Below are 16,599 nucleotides of genomic sequence, written 5' to 3'. Positions count from 1 at the left end.
CCCCGCCCCACACTACCACCGTTATTATAATGGGAGCTGCAGGCAGGGCCATATTTTCTATGACCTCCCTTGCCTGCAAAAGGAGGGAGAAAAAAAAATAAAATAACCTGAGCCCAGGGTTCGGCGTCTGGGTGAGGCAGTCCGTCCTGGAGACGGATGCACGGTTACACCTGGCCCGCCCCCCCCCCCCCCCCTCTCTGTCACTCCCTGTCACTCTCTCCACCCTCTCATCACCAGAACATCCGGAGCTGCGTCGTGTGGAGATGCTAAGCTTTGCCTTTTGGGCGTCGTTGTTTCACTGTTTCACAGCCTGACCGGTCCGGTGTGTTCGGTCATGATGTGTATTTATGTATTTTCCTGTGTGTGTGTGTGTGTGTGTGTGTGTGTGTGTGTGTGTGTTGTGCTCCTGGTGTATTCTAGTGATAGGTGGGATAAGTATCTCCCTGGTTCGGGTCCAGGTTGTCTTGGCCATACGAACGGGGAAGGCGTTACGAAACCGGGGGGGTCTGCCCCCTCTGATGATGTCAGCTCCCACCAGATGGAGAGGGAGAGGGAGAGGGGAGGGAGGGGGGGGGGGAATGGACGGACAGACGGACAGATGGATGCACTTACAGTGGAGTTCTCTGTAAGACGTGTTAAAAGGGGCAAATCATTGCTCATGGTCCAGGTCGGTGTGAGTACAGCGCCTGCAAAAGAGAGAGAGAGAGAGAGAGAGAGAGAGAGAGGGGGGAGAGAGGGTGAGAGAGAGAGAGGGGGAGAGAGAGAGAGAGAGAGAGAGAGGAGAGAGAGAGAGAGAGAGAGAGGGAGAGGGAGGACTGTCAGTCAGACCGCGGGATTCCAAAGTCAAGGCATTCTACAGATGAAGACTTCCCAAGGACATTACAACGAGATTTACAACTTGATGGTTTCCAGACACAAATCAAAAGATTTGACGAGACATAGTTTATGGGTTTTAGATTCTACCAATATGCATTTGACACTTTTATGACGTTAAAAAGACGCACTGTGATATCTCTGTTAGATACGGTGAAAAAACATAGTGGAAGCAAACAATTCCTTATGATGGACTTTGCATAACATTTAGGAAAAAACTAAAAGGTGAAGCTATGAAATATTATCTGCTGGACAGATATTGTCCCTACAGCATGTGGCTCATAAAAGGTATCTCACATTACCGCCCCACGTGAGGACAAAGTTGATGTAATAACACTACATAGCTGAAGCTGTAAACATCTGCTGCTTTCATAGATAGTGATGAAAAACACTTGCTACAGAACATCGCCACATCCATATACACTCGCATGTACGGGTGTGTGTGTACGGGTGTGTGTGTGTGTGTGTGTGTGTGTGTGTGTGTGTGTGTGTGTGTGTGTGTGTGTGTGTGTGTGTGTGTGTGTGTGTGTGCGCACGTGTGTGCGTGTGTGTGTGTGTGTGTGTGTGTGTGTGTGTGTGTGTGTGTGTGTGTGTGTGTGTGTGTGTGTGTGTGTGTGCGTGTGTGCGTGTTTGTGTGTGTGTGTGTGTGAGAGTGAGTGAGCGAGCGAGCAAATAATTATAGATGTGTTCCTGCACATCCGTGTGGTTGGGTTATGTTGAGCATGTGTGTGTGTGTGTGTGTGTGTGTGTGTGTGTGTGTGTGTGTGTGTGTGTGTGTGTGTGTGTGTGTGTTCATTGTGTGTGTGTGTGTACAGAGCAGGTGTCTGTGTCCTGAGGGTTCCAGGTCTTTCAGAATGCACCTTATAACACGCATGTCAAAGTAGTGCTGAGTGTGGGGATGTCCAACGCAAAAAACCCTGATCTGACAGATCCATGGAGCTGCCATGGAACCAGCGCCCGCCCATTGTCAAACGTGGTTGGTGAACATGTGTGCATTCAGGGTACAAAGCGTGGCTGTCAGGATAATAGAGACCATAGAGACTCACAGTGCAGTGAATACATCAATATCCTGACTCAATTACAAACATCTATTGCTGTCCTTACACCTCTTTTTTGTACTGAAATGTTTTTGTTGTTGTTGTTATAGGGATGGGACCACACTAGTCAAATGTAACGTCATTTAACGTGATTCAACGGTGTCTTTATAAAACTGAACAAAAACATTATTATAGACGAAGTGCAGTGCACAGAGCCTTGTGCGGTTTTGGGTGTTTAATTATCACGGATGGAGAAATTAATCTGAATAGAAATGTCAAATAGTTATAAATAAATACTGTTTTTGCCAGGAAGGCATTACAACTCGACCAGCAGACTAACAGCTGAGCGGATTTTTAAAGTAGGCGTTTATGGGCATAACGGTGACTGGCAACAGCTTCTGAACTGCGCCAAGTAGATCGCCCCCCCCCCCCCCCCCCCCCACCCCCCACACACACACACACACACACACCTGTCTTTAACTAAAAGCTTGTACCGTCCTAACACAGCACCGTGCCTGTCACAAGACGACTGCGCTCACATCAGCCATCAACACTTTGAAATAATGCGTTCTGTTCGTGATACCAACAACAGGGCTACAAAAATATACAAAACAAAAATTTCAATACCATGACTAAATAATTATCGCCGATACCTATTTTCGTTTATATTCCCCGGTAAAAAATAATAATAATAATAATAAAGGTTCGTGGTGCCTCAGCCTCTGTCTGCCAGTATGCTGACTACAGCGACTCGGTGCATCTGGTGACGCTCAGCTTCAGCATCCCTCGCGCGGTACACCGAGGATCAGGATGCCCAATGTTTCACAATGCTTTACCAGCCAGGGAGACACTGACCGTCCGTCAGTCTAATAAGAGTATGACTGGTAGTTGGATAATTCAATGTCACAGCGGATGCCTATATTATTTGGGTTGAAAGAAAATATCCAACTTGGCGATCTGTCAGCTGTATCTACCAATGCCACCCGTTGTATAATATACGCCCAGTGTTTAAATGAACATCGATTGAGACTGTGTAAGCATTAGGCTATAGTGTCGACCTTACATAATCTATGAAATAATAAAAATATATATTATATAAAACTATAATCTCATTAAAATAGGACAATCGGCGGACTCACCTGAGTGTAGACTTTGTTTTAGGTAGTCCATATGCAATCGTGCTGACTTGCCCAGGCTGCATAGTTTAATTTGGTCTTCAAATAATGACTGTAGTTATGAATGAAACCACACGCGTTTGGACACGCCCACTGCCTGCTCCCGATACACCATGTGAGCTGTGGCCGTGATGATGTTAGATGGACACAGTGTGCACGCACACAGGACAGAATTAGCCCTCCCTCCAGTCCCGACTTATGAATGGAGTGCCAAACAGGTTGAGAGACATCCGTATGGTTCGGATGGAGTGACACATTACAGTAGACACATTACTGTGCGGATATGGTTATGGACACTGACCCAACCGAACCGACCTATTACACGAATAGTCAACGGTTGTTTTTTCTCTGGATTAAATAAAAAATGATGGGTGATGCAGAAGAATGTGTCACTTTACGGTCGACCACAAGGTGGTAGCATTGGGCTCTCTTCTCTCTTGTTCTTGTTAAGCGACCCCTTGATGAATAAACACTATTCGTATATTTGTGGGTCTGTATTGTTAAATATTATAGGACATTATCGTGGGATTTACTTACATAACCATCTTCTGTCATTGGAATGTTTCATTAGTAATCAATCATTTTTGTCCCCCGGAAATAATCTGCCTTCGAATGCATTCATAGTCCAATGTCTTGCAACTATTGCATCAAATTTGTTATTGCCAGAATGTACCAGAAGGAAGCCAAATGAAAAAGTTCACCTCAATAGACTGCCTATGGTAGAAACCCAGCCTGGGTGCCTGGCCAGTAATATAAGTAGGTCACACAAATCCAACTCTTCTGGTATTATCGAGTTCAACCAGATTTGATCCCTATTTTTAGATTTCTAATGAAATGATTAAAATTTTTGAAACCGCAATTGAAATACTTTGAATCTACAGGTAATGCTTCAGCTCAATCAGATAGGTCATTTGTAAATACATTGACTTTTCACCTTTGCCTCTACATGTTTTTTTTTTTTTTTTTTACAATCGGTGAGGCGGCCAGTTTCAATGATTTACATATAAATAAGAGAAAATATAATTTATGAACTGTATTCTTTTAAGGGCGGAGGCATGATCAGCATATGGTAAGGTTCCCTTGCAACCTGAAGAAGGAGCCGTGCATCTTACGCCCAGGGTTGTTGATTGATGGAGATTCCGTTTCAGCCCACTTCATTAACTCCACACAATGTAAATGTGCCCCTCACCGTTACCCCCTACATGATCATTCGTTATAATGCTCCCAAAGTTATGCCGCGGTTCTATTCATCAGTGATTGAGGTCAAGCTCTTAGATAAAGGCTTATCAACAGTGTATTGCTATGTATCTTACCATCGCATGCTTTCATAAAACATACAGGTATACTTGATGCTTGTCCAAAGCAGACTGATGTTTTTCTTCCATTATAGGCTTGTGGCCTTCATTTTGGCTTTAATTCCCCATTATTGTAGCATGCACATTTTCCACATTGCTCTTTCATTCTGACCACACATGGATGAGGCTTCTGAAACAGCAGAACGGTGCCTGATCCTAGAGACAGACATCCCAGATTCTGCATCTCTCATCTCTCTGCATCTTCCCCTTTAAGGAAGGAGATATGGGGGATATCTCTGTCAATAGCTGTGTGTCTGTGTGCGTGTACATGTGTGTGTTTTTTCTTCTTAATGTTTGTGTGCTTGGCCAGTCGCAGAGGGATGATGACGCGGAGTGACGCAGTCTGCATAAAATGGGGGTGCATTGGCCGTTGCTATTTTTAGACATTACCAGACTGCATCTCGCGGCTGTCTCTCTGTGCTGGCTTCCTACATGACTCATACTCGAAGCTGGTGCTTCTCCGTGGGTCATGTGACAGGGAAGTGTCTTTAATGCAGTGGGGAAGAATATTAAAAAGCAATTGGTGGGAAGGATGCAGATCATCACTGTGGTTTCAATAGTGTGGGGATGTCGATTAGGTGGGACAATTGCTCAGACTCCCTCGACCAGAATAGAGTAGAATAGAATGTCATTTTACATCTGATCTTCCTTCACAAGCCCTTATAGCATCAGACTATCTAAAGTACATTTTGTTTAATTATAGATATGCAATCACATTACACTAACAGAAAAAAATCTATGCTGGTGTTTACAAATGAAATAAAGTAAGTAAGTAAAAATAATATGGATACTGTGGAGAACTATGTGTTTGTGTGTGTGGGGGGGGGGGCAGGAGATAAGTGGCAGACGTCCTGATCACCAGGGGCCAGGTGCCAGACATGCTGATGTGTGAGTGTATGTGTGTGCGTGTGTGCGTGTGTATGTGTGTGTGTGTGTGTGTGTGTGTGTGTGTGTGTGTGTGTGTGTGTGTGTGTGTGTGTGTGTGTGTGTGTGTGTGTGTGTGAGTGTGTGTGTGTGTGTGTGTGTGTGTGTGTGAGTGTGTGTGTGTGTGTGTGTGTGTGTGTGTGTGTGTGTGATTGAACAGTGTGAACCAGAGGGGGTTGGCCAAGTCTTGATTTTGCAAATGAACAGTTTAACACGTCCAGCTCATCAGCCCACTGACGGCCGTCCACAGGGCTGGAGGTGTGTCCACGCTGATGGTGGGTCAGCGGGTGAAAACCTGTTTCTCATCTTTGCAGAGATCCACTCCTTCTTGGAGACCACTAGACTAGGTCCTTTTGTTGAGTGAGTATCTAGCATCTGTATGCAAGGCCAGCTCTTGTTATCTGGTGGCAATGCAAATGTCCACAGCATTAGCATTCCCACTGTTTTACGCAGTCACAATGCTTCACTAATCTTGCACACACTAACGGTAAACCTGATCCTTACCCGCCACAGGGCCACGTGCTAATACAAAGATATAAATGTATTTGATCAAGTTAAGAGTACTGTAATTACTTTCTGCTAATTATTTATCTGTCCCTTGTGGGATGCCCATCACGAGCTGGACCTCTCATTGCAACACAGAACCACACGATGGCAGAACTTCCCCTCATCCAGACTCACTTCTGCTCCTCAAATCCAGCATCATCTCGCTAAAGATAACCAAAGGCAAACAAAAAACAAAAGATCATTTTCAGATTCGCCCATGACCCCATTTGTGGATGTTCTGCATACATAAGCCTTTATTATTTACTCTCAAGGCAAGGTATAATTGAAACATTAAGCAAGCAAGGTCAAGAGGTCGGAATATTCAAAATATTGTTTGGATGAGTAATTAATTTGTAGGATAGTGGTCAATGCTTTTTTTACCTTGTATACGATTCAAATCTTGTATAAATAAACCATTGAATCTTGTTTATTCTGTAATCTCTTCAGATAAACACAAAAAAACGTCACCATGTTAAAAAAACACCATAATTTGTTCATGAATTATTGATGCTTCGGACACAGCGCTGCATTGATCTCCTCTGTGGAAGATATTAAACACAAAGCCTAGGGGTAGGACCTTGGTCTGTTTGCCCTTTTGGAGAAATTATTTGGCAGCCATTTTCAGTAAGTCAGATCTTGAAATGATGAGAGACCCTGAAACGGAACTTCATGGCGTCGTCAGCAGAAGAACCAGCACTAGTGTGACTGTTGCTTATGGGCAGCAGGTCCAGCATGTATTTGGACTCTGATGTGTTGCTCATGACTCTCAATAATGTATCTTTCTGCAGCAGAGGTGGCTATTGTGATCAAACTTTCTCAAGAGCAATCCTTATGATAGCCTGGTTTCAGAAGGCCTTCCTTGAATAGTTTGAACTACCCACCAGATCCTGATTTAATAATACACAATATATCAAAATGTGAGCCTATTTATTTATACTTACTTCCCATAAAAACTACAAACCTTACACATATATGGATGTTTGAAGTTGCCAAATTGTTACTTTAACACATAAATGAGAATATTACTAAGTCATCACAAATATTTTGAGTAATTTAAATTAAGTCATTTAGTACAATAAGATGTTTTTGCAAAAACGCATAGATAGGCCATAGTAAGTACTATAACATATTTCTTACCCAAATTCAATAATAATGAATACATAATATTGAATACAATCAAAAACATGCCTTTATTATATTGCATATACAAGATGCACACATCGTTTTTGAACTATTGGCCCATAATCAGCACGTCTGATTTCATGAGGGTTTGACCTAGTTCGAGCAGACGTTTATGGGCTGTGGTCATAATTGGATATAGTTTGACTATAGTGGTCATAATTGGATATAGTTTGACTATAGGATTGTGCCCCCCCACACACACACCCACCCACCCCACCCCACCCCCTAACACAAACATGCTCGCCAAAAACACTTCCGAGTAGCACTGGCTTAACAAGAGACACACAATTACAACCCAGAATACGTTTTTGATACTGATATTGGAAGAAAATCCGTATCGGAGAGTAACAATCGTTTCCTGTTACATTTCATAGTGGCGTATATTAATTGTTCACATCACGTCCGCAAAATGCTGTTAAAAATACTATTAATATAAAAAAGTTGTTCTTAATTTTCATGCACAGCACTTTACTAATAGGTCACTCAATTGGGTTAACTGGAACATTTGAGTGTTTGCTGGAAGACCATTTAGTACCGATGGTCCTCTCTTGGAGGACTGAACGGATTTCCAACCATTTTAGCACTCGGTAAAAAATCCGCATCCTCCATTTTCCAGACGCTGAAGATAGCCTCTGATGAAATCAAAACGTCCCATTTTTTTTTTTGGAAAGGTTAAACCATAAACCTCTGCTTTAAAAAAAAAAAAAAAAAACTCAGTAAATGGGACTACATACTATACACATCGTGTATCTGTAAATGATTAACCTTAACGTAATCCTATATTTAAAAAAAAAACAAGCGGAAGTTATCTCCTACTTCGCCGGTTCCTTCGAAATACCAACACTTTATTTGATTGTATCAATAATACACAAATAAAAATGGAACATAAACAAGGAAGATCAATTATATTTTCAAGGGCACACAATAATAATAATGAAAATAGCAGACCGGGACGGAGCAGTTGTCCGCTGGCCCCGCCCCTCAGCTCATTTAAATAACTCGCCCTCCCTCAAAAAGAGAGCGCTCCGCCGTTTCCTCTTCACTTCGTCCGCCCGCTCCTCCTGCAAGCTTCTCTTCGGCACACCCACCAACAAACTAAAGGTAATTTACGGATTATTCGTTGTTCACCGTTTCAAGGGGTTATTTCTGCTTATAAATCCAAGTATAAGTCCGTGTGGCGGGGTTTTTGAAGGGTTTACAGCATGATCTCGTTAGAGCCTATCCCGCCGCAGCGTGTGTTTCAGCGTTATCCCGCATGATCGCGTTACATATATACACACACACACACCTGTTTCCCCACCATTTTGTATTGCAAAGAATTACGCGATTTTTAGCGTTTTTTTTTTTAAATTGAAATTCATCGAGTTTGTAACACTCGCGTCCCAGCCTGCGTATATTTTCGACTCGCGGCCCTGGTCGCAGGGCTGCGATCGACCACCAAAACGTGGTTTAAAATGGCGCTCCATTGTGGCGAGACAACGTCACTAGCCTAGCGCTAGCACTCCGCCGCTAGGCCCCGCCATGAGGCCTGCTCCCCAGCAAGTCAACATCCGCCCACTAACGCGTTTTTAAGTCGATGGATATTGTAGCCCGATCTCGTATATGTAATTAATTAGGTTAATGTGGTCGATTGGCTTTTATTTCCAATTTTGACTATTTTCTTCGTTGGGGGGGGGGGTAACGATGCAGGCCTCAACCATGGCGTGGTCTGCTCCTCGATGGCGGCTAGGCCCCATCGTTGGCACGATGACGCCATACGACCTATTTTTCTCGGGACCGAATCGACCCAATAACAACGAGCGCGGTTGAATACGTTAATTTGAATCGTGCTGGTTTTTTAAATTCGACGTTTAGGTTTTTTTTTAAGCATTTTGCATTTTATCGAATGATCTCGCGGAATTTTTTTTCCTGTGCAGCCCATGTGACCCTTTTTGTTCTCTTCCCACAAAAGATGAATGACGAAGGCAAACTTTTCATCGGAGGCCTCAGCTTCGACACCAATGAGGAGTCCTTAATGGCGGCTTTCGCCAAGTATGGAAACATCGCTAAAGGTATGCAGGCGTGTCATCCATTTTAGCAATGAATCACAATTTTTTATAATAAAAAAATATTATTTATTGTTTTTAATCCCATTTTCACTTAATTTGTGTAAATGCTAATCTGCTGCTGTATTGTGTATTTTTAGTTGATGTTATCCGTGACAAAGACACTGGGAGGTCTCGTGGATTCGGCTTTGTCAAGTTTGATAATGCAGATGAGGCCAAGGATGCTTTGGAGGGAATGAACGGCAAGGTAGGTTGCATGCATGATCATTTTCATGCATATGCAAATGCAGTCATTGTAAATTAACTGAATCTGAAGGTTAACCAAATTTTTTTTTATTGCATCTGCAGAGCTTGGACGGACGGTCTATTCGCGTGGATGAGGCAGGCAGAGGCAGATCTGGCGGCTCCAGGGGCGGCTCCAGAGGCAACTTCGGTGGCGGCGGCGGATTCGGCGGAAGGGGTAGAGGTGGGAGGGCACGGGGCAAGGGGTGTCAATATGCGTAACGGTTCGTGCGTGGCACGAACCGTTTGCTTTTGGTCATACCTCCTTGGTTTCGTACTTTTCTCAGTGCCGCCTGCCTTACTTAACCCCCGGGCGCCCGCACGATCTTTCTTTCTTGTCCAGGTGGCGGCGGCGGCGGCTATGGCGAGAGGAGCTATGGCGACAGAAGCTACAACAGCGACAGGAGTTACGGTAGTGGCGAGAGGGGCTACGGTAGCAGCGGCGGAAGCGGTGGCGGCTACAGGAGCGGCGGTGGCGGCGGGTATGGCGGCAGCGGTGGCGGCAGCAGCGGTGGCGGTGGTGGATACAGGGACAACAGGCAAGCATTGTTTTCGGAATTCAGATTTCTCGGGACAGTGCGTTGACATTGTGTCGCCAGTGCGATGTGTAGCCTAGCAACTAAATTCTTAACTCCTTCTGATCACAGGGGCCAGGGAAGCTATGGCGACCGGGCCAGCTCAGGATCCTACAGAGACCAATATGACAGCTATGGTAAGTGAATGCCTTTGGAAGGGATGATTATAGTAAAAGTTAAAATCATTGTAGTTGGAGTTGCACGACCCGATAATGTCCGCTGCCCACACCCAAAGAGAACATGAGCGAACTGGAGTTGCGGTTCACAACAGCCCCTATTTAAAAGATGCTCTTGTTGCACAGCCTTGAATCCTCCGCATTTGTGAATTGTCCTATTGGTAGTCCATATCCGCTCTTCCACCAGTTCTATATTTGCGAGCACAGGACATATTTGGTGGGGTTTTTGTCAACTCAAATGTCTGTGAAACTTTCAGTGTCTTTACCTGTGTGCCCACTTCTTATCCTCAGCTGCACACGACTAAAAATCCCTGACTCAAGATCATCACTTGGCTGGCTGTATTTAAAAGATGCGCTCCTCAAGAAAAATGTCCACGTGTTATTGGTGACCTTATTTTTATAGTATGTTCTGTTGTAGCAGCTTAAGCATCTTTAAATGTAGCCATAACGTTTGGCCGTTCATTCACAAAACCATGTTTAAAGTTACTTTAAGATGTTCCTGGGTTGAGGGGGCGTCTTATTAATATCTTGCTATAAATTGTCTGATTTGAATGGTGCTGTCGACTGATTTTTCCAACATCTATTCACTTGGCTCTCTCCTGATACACTCAGCCTTGTTCTGGCACAGAACTGAGCTTTTTTTTAATCCCCTGAAACATTGGAGCGTCCAATGGGGCTTCTTTACCTTTTTTGTTGTAGTTTTCCTTCAGTTTGACTATGACCTACCTCCTGCCAAGTTCTAAACTGAGCGGAATGAGACAGCCGTGCTCCTAAACTATTTTTGGGGGAGATTTTGTACATGCATTCCTTAGTGCTACTAGAGCGATTCCACATCCTTACGTGTTTTATTTTAATTTTATTTTTGCTGAGGGGCCCCTGTACTATCAGTTTCTTCCCAAGAAATTTCATTTTCAGAAAGTATTCCACACACGAGGGGCAGACTGCTCATGGTGTTGCAAAATTGCAGCACGCTGCAGTCCGTCCGAAATTTCAATTTTTCTTTGTTCTGCTCTCAACGCCTGCATTTTAAATGTGCTGTAAAATGGACTGAACTTGTATAGGTGAACATCAATGTAACTCGTCGCCCCAGTAAATAACAGCCGGGATCAGTTTTGTACTTTGCTATTTGTATCAACGATTTTTTTTTTCTGTCAATTTGGTTTCATGGAGCCTATTAAACGATTTATGAAAAAATACAAAAAAATGATTCTTGTGTTAAACTAATGGGGGGGACCCTCCTGGGTAAATAACTTTGTTTGATTTGTATTAATGATGCCTTGCATCCATAGTGGACAACTTGACTACTTCCGCAAAAGTGGGTGATATTAAGCTCTGAGAAGTCAAGTCGCTCAAAAGCATTTGTCCCAAGATAAATTTGGCAAGATAAAACTTCAGCTTGCTCAGAGCATGTAATGTAAAGACCTTGTACAGTGGGTGATGTGGTGGGGTGAGATGAGGTGGATTTTTTTGGTTGTTAATGCTTCATTACGTTCAAGCGGTCCGTTCTTCCAAAACCTTCAAGTCCTTGGCGTGAAGCGTTGCCCCACCGAGTGCTCATCCGATGAACGCTGCTCTCTTGCCTAGTTCATATGTGGAGAATTCGTAGGCCTGTTCACTTGAGGTAAACTCCTTTTGCTTTGCTCACATCCTTCGACCTTGGTGTATAACATGTCCATGACCTTCCAAGTTAGCTGATGTAAAAAGTCCTTCCTTGCTTCAAATGTCTGGTTCTGACGTGATCATTGACGAATAACCACACACTTGGACTATGGTGCCCTCTCTTCGCTGAAACCCAAGCCTCCAGTCACATGGATAGTATTGTTCATTGCATCAGTTAATCAAACTTGCGCCAAGAATCCTTCAATTGACCTCTAGGATGATTTCAGTTCTCACACCTTCTGTTGGCCTTTTCCCCCCCTAGTGTCACTGAGTAAAATAATACTGTTGCATGCTCTTCATTGACATGTGTGTTCTCTTGCCCAGAACTTAAATGTTGATTTCTTTCGTTCAGGGTGACCCCCGACGGTTGGAGAACACGCAGGATCACCACAATGGCCTCACACGCTGAGCTCAAGTCTGCAGGGAAGGCCCTACTTGTCACCAGGTAAATTAAACTGGTCCAGTTGACGGTGACATCCCATAACGGGTCTCGCTTCAAACCGGTTACGCTATGTAACTTGGGCCGTTGGTCAATAGTCTCTATTTTCCCTGGGACGGTTCCGCTTAATGAAATAACCCAGAAGTATCCAAGTGGAAACCGAGATGAGGTGTGCATTCCTATTCCTTGGGGGGCATCTATTTTTTTATGTTAATAAAAAAAATAGGAAATTTTTACCGGAAGGTAACGAGCCTCCATGATCAACACGATAAAGCAACGGGCATAGTACTGCACTGCGTGTTTTGTATTCCAACTTGGAACAGTGTAGTTACAAACCTTGCAGAATTGGTCCGTAACATCCACTGTACCAACCTCTTAGCCCAGTGTAAGGGACGTCAGTCTCTTATTACCGTTGGTGTCTTTTCTTGAGTTCCTTTGAATTATACATCAGAGCCACTGAGCTTATAAAACATGGATTACTAACTGGATTCTCAAACTATACAATTTTTCAGCTAATGATGGTTCCAGATGACCAAACCATTTTATAATAAAGTAGTTGCCTATAAATTACAGGTTTATTAGCATTTCTACTCATCATTTGAGGTGTTCATGTAGTATATTGGGCAAGTACTGATAAATTGTGGTCATTACAAATAATTGGGGACTCATGCAAGAGGGCAGAAGGAAAATACACATTGCAGTGTTAACTTGTTGACAGCGGAGGTATTCGGGGCCTCCTGTATGCACAATCTGTCAGATATATGTTCAAATTATTTTGAATTGCCTTAAGACTTCGATGTTCTGTTCTATACTCCTAGCTTGTCAGGTTGAAATAATAGTTTAATAGAAGTTAATACTAATAGTTTTTCGTCCCCAGGTTTCGAGGGAACCTTCCGGTGACTGGAAGCATCTCCGAAGATGGTCCAGACCAGTCTGCTCCTTCAGAAGGTGGTCCAGACCAGTCTGCTCCTTCAGAAGGTGGTCCAGACCAGTCCGTTCCTTCAGAAGGTGGTCCAGACCAGTCCGTTCCTTCAGAAGGTGGTCCAGACCAGTCCGTTCCTTCAGAAGGTGGTCCAGACCAGTCTGTTCCTTCAGAAGGTGGTCCAGACCAGTCTGTTCCTTCAGAAGGTGGTCCAGACCAGTCTGTTCCTTCAGAAGGTGGTCCAGACCAGTCCGTTCCTTCAGAAGGTGGTCCAGACCAGTCTGTTCTTTCAGAAGGTGGCAGAAGGAACTGAAGTGCCACCTTCATGGCCCAGAGAAGAATTAAGCCACAATAGAAGTCGGCCATTTATATGGCCTGTGCAGTTACTTTTTCAGTGAAATGCTGATTTGCCCATACCCCCTGGCTGGGGTAAAATTGTTTTCAATTGATCAGTTTCAATAAAGTGAATTATTCTGACTGGTGCCTCCTTCCATTACGAGAAAGATTTATAATATCATACAGGAAAATGAAATGTTACTCATAGTGTAACATTGAGTAAACAGCTTAAGTCATGAGCATTTTGAAGTCGTTTGCCTCCCAAGAGGTTATGCTGATGTTACCACAGGAAAATTAATTTACCATAGTGCAAACCTAGATACGAACAAATTAATTAGGCCAGTTTACCATAAATCAATTAGTAATATAGCCAGTACATAACAGCAGACTTATTGTAATTTGCAATTCATTTTTAAAAATGAATACTTAAGTCAAGAGCTCAACAAATGTAAGGTACTTTAGATTTTGTACTAAGTGAACTGAAGGTCAACCCAGCCCCCTTTCTTAAGTCTTATTTCAAGGGTTTTAACGCTTTCCTGTGCAATTGAGACCTATCAGAGGCAGCTACAAATCCAGTTGGCCTTTTCAAAGAAGAGTAAACCCGAATGCGTTACAGAAAAAAATCATACTTTATTGTACATTTACAAGGTTCAGCTTGGTGGGACTGCGGTCGTCTCATCGACAGACAATGGTAGTCCAGGACCGTCTCCTTCTTCCAGACAGACGTACCTAAACGTACCACTGGAACCCGAAGCGTTTGTGGAGCAGCTCTTCGCGAGGCCGGAGGTTGAACAGCTCCTCGGAGGGCGGGGTCACCCAGCGGTCTGTGTGGTACACGTTCTCACCCACCTGCAGGAGGATAACATGTTAGAGAAACAGGTCGTGCTGAAGGCAAATGGTATATTAGACTGTGTAAACCATCCTGGTTTTAAGCTCAACAGGACAAGCAGCTCTTTTATTCCAAGTAAATGGACTGCATTTATATAGCGCATTTTTTGTAACCAGTGGCCACCCAAAGCGCTTTACAATATTGCCTGACATTCACCCATTCACACACCGACGGCATCGTCAGCCATGCAAGGCGACAGCCAGCTCGTCAGGAGCAGTCAGGGTTAGGTGCCTTGCTCAGGGACACCTCGACACTCAGCTAGGAGGAGCCGGGGATCGAACCAGCAACCTTGCGGTTAACAGCCAACCCGCTCTACCCCCTGAGCTAATGCCACCCCAAGTGCAAGACGGTTGCTAAATTTGCACAATTCACTAGATGAGTAGTAGTGTAAGTGTTTTTTTTTTTTTACTTCTAGTAGTTGGTGTTATTATTTGTGTGTATGTGTGTTTATCTGTTGTGCTACTGTACCTGTATGTTACCTGGCTGCAAGACAAGTTTCCCTTAGGGGACAATAAACTGAAACTGAACTGAGAAGCGCATCACACTTTCAGTCTCACATTGTAATTGTCGTAAAACCATATGCACACAGCTTGTTTATAAAATGTAAAAGGCTACTATGCTATAGGAAAAAGTTCTGGCCGGAGACAGCACTGTGCCTGGACTGGAAAAAACCAAAACTGAACGGAATGGCTTGTGCAGAAATATTCTGCTGTTTTTAAAAATGCTAGCTGAGCTTATGTTCACTTTTAATAGCCAATTCCTCATTTACAGATCGCTGCTTCGTGCAACATGATTGTTCGTATTTAGATTAGTAATGTTAAGGTGGGATTTATTCTGAGGCTATTGATTAAGAAATATGAAAGGCTTTATAAGCTTACCTTCCAGCCTGGGACATCTTTCATGAGGACAGCTTCCTCTTCTAGATTTTCCCTCATCATTCTCAAGGTCCTGAAATTAAAAAAAAAAAAAAAGCTTTAACCATTTATACCAGAAAATACGTCATCAAAATTCATAATTATAAATGAATATTACCTCCGGTCGTGTTCGGCCTGCAGCAGTGGCATAAGAGCTACCCTGGCTTCCAACTCCTCAATCTGCAACCGCCTTAACACACAACCATTTATCAGAACCAGACTGGAGGAAAGGATTGCATTGCCTTCAATATGTTTTGAATACAACGAATTACCTCCTTTCTCTGTTCCACTTAAACAGCCTCCAGTATCCAAATACCAGTACACCAACGCCAATGCCGAACATACTGTAGCCTAAAATAAAGTAAAATGGCAACATTAGTGTTCCTCGCTGAATGTAATTCAGCCACGAGTCCTAGTTTCAAGTCATACGATAGAAAAAACATTGAGTACACCACAATGTTGCCCTTGACTACATTTATGGTTGCCCTGTGATATTACAACATCAGAAATCAATGGGAAATCGTCAGTCGTTAATGACTGATTTAAAACCTTCAACTTAAGGTGAATCCCCATTTAGGTGAACACATTGTTTTATGGATATGTTTGAGGAAAATGCATGTTTCTGCGTATCCTGTGTCATTCAGATGGAGCTGCCACAGTTAACATGCATAGAAGCAGAAACACTGGACAGTGCACGACCAGTCAAAAATGACCTCGTTGATTCCAAAATCCACATTCATCATAAGACTATAACCAGGTTTATCATTTTTTCTGTTATTCAAACAGTGACACCTTATCACTAACACTTGTATAGGTTATGTGTTGTCTGGTCGAAGTTAGTTAGCAAGCGTTAGCATATTAGCAGAATCCCATTGGACCAAGGCCTAGTTAGCGACAGGTTTACAGTTTAATACAAATGATTGACACATATTCAATTAACGGCATTCATCTGTACCGGAGGGTCCTCGTTTTGGAAGGTTTCTCTTGTAATCAACGGGGCCATAGCCTCCCGGAGGAGGCATGTCCTGCTTCACCTTGGACGCCGCCATCTTCTTTAGTACAAAACAGAAGCTGAAGCAGGTCAGCTGGGATATCGACGCCACCAGGCCCAGCACCACAGCGCCCCCAGGCTGAACTGAAGTGTATTACAGGCAGCTTCATTATTTAGGCAGGCCCTCTGGGTAGGCCTATTGGGTCAGGGTTGGCTACGTTAAGGTTGGCTACGATAAGGTGGTCAAGTAAAGGTATTTGGATCAGTTTAGTAACAGGT

General features: G+C 43.5%; 2 protein-coding genes across 3 annotated transcripts; one reads left to right on the top strand and one right to left on the bottom strand.

Annotated features, from left to right (window-relative positions):
* The first annotated feature begins 8,104 nt into the window (after nucleotides 1-8,104).
* cirbpa (cold inducible RNA binding protein a) lies at nucleotides 8,105-13,667 on the top strand. Of its 2 annotated transcripts, none has more exons than XM_084480983.1 (8): nucleotides 8,105-8,193; nucleotides 9,044-9,143; nucleotides 9,278-9,384; nucleotides 9,486-9,597; nucleotides 9,763-9,958; nucleotides 10,067-10,131; nucleotides 10,462-12,274; nucleotides 13,146-13,667. In XM_084480983.1, the coding sequence occupies exons 2-7, from the start codon at nucleotides 9,044-9,046 to the stop codon at nucleotides 10,473-10,475; spliced, it is 594 nt and encodes a 197-aa protein (XP_084337109.1). In that variant the 5' UTR covers nucleotides 8,105-8,193; the 3' UTR covers nucleotides 10,476-12,274; nucleotides 13,146-13,667. The 2 variants fall into 2 exon arrangements, with proteins under 2 accessions (XP_084337109.1, XP_084337108.1); XM_084480982.1 differs by having other exon boundaries at nucleotides 9,486-9,603.
* A 465-nt stretch (nucleotides 13,668-14,132) lies between these two features.
* ndufa13 (NADH:ubiquinone oxidoreductase subunit A13) lies at nucleotides 14,133-16,419 on the bottom strand. Its single transcript, XM_084480984.1, has 5 exons — nucleotides 16,285-16,419; nucleotides 15,602-15,680; nucleotides 15,448-15,519; nucleotides 15,294-15,363; nucleotides 14,133-14,375 (listed from the first exon to the last, which is right to left on the bottom strand). The coding sequence occupies exons 1-5, from the start codon at nucleotides 16,376-16,378 to the stop codon at nucleotides 14,256-14,258; spliced, it is 435 nt and encodes a 144-aa protein (XP_084337110.1). The 5' UTR covers nucleotides 16,379-16,419; the 3' UTR covers nucleotides 14,133-14,255.
* Nucleotides 16,420-16,599: the final 180 nt, after the last annotated feature.

Source organism: Micromesistius poutassou (genome assembly GCF_964030765.1).
Source record: "Micromesistius poutassou genome assembly, chromosome: 16".
Lineage (NCBI taxonomy): Eukaryota > Metazoa > Chordata > Actinopteri > Gadiformes > Gadidae > Micromesistius > Micromesistius poutassou.
Note: the sequence above shows the minus strand (reverse complement) of the source record. Positions and strands in the feature narration are given on the sequence as shown.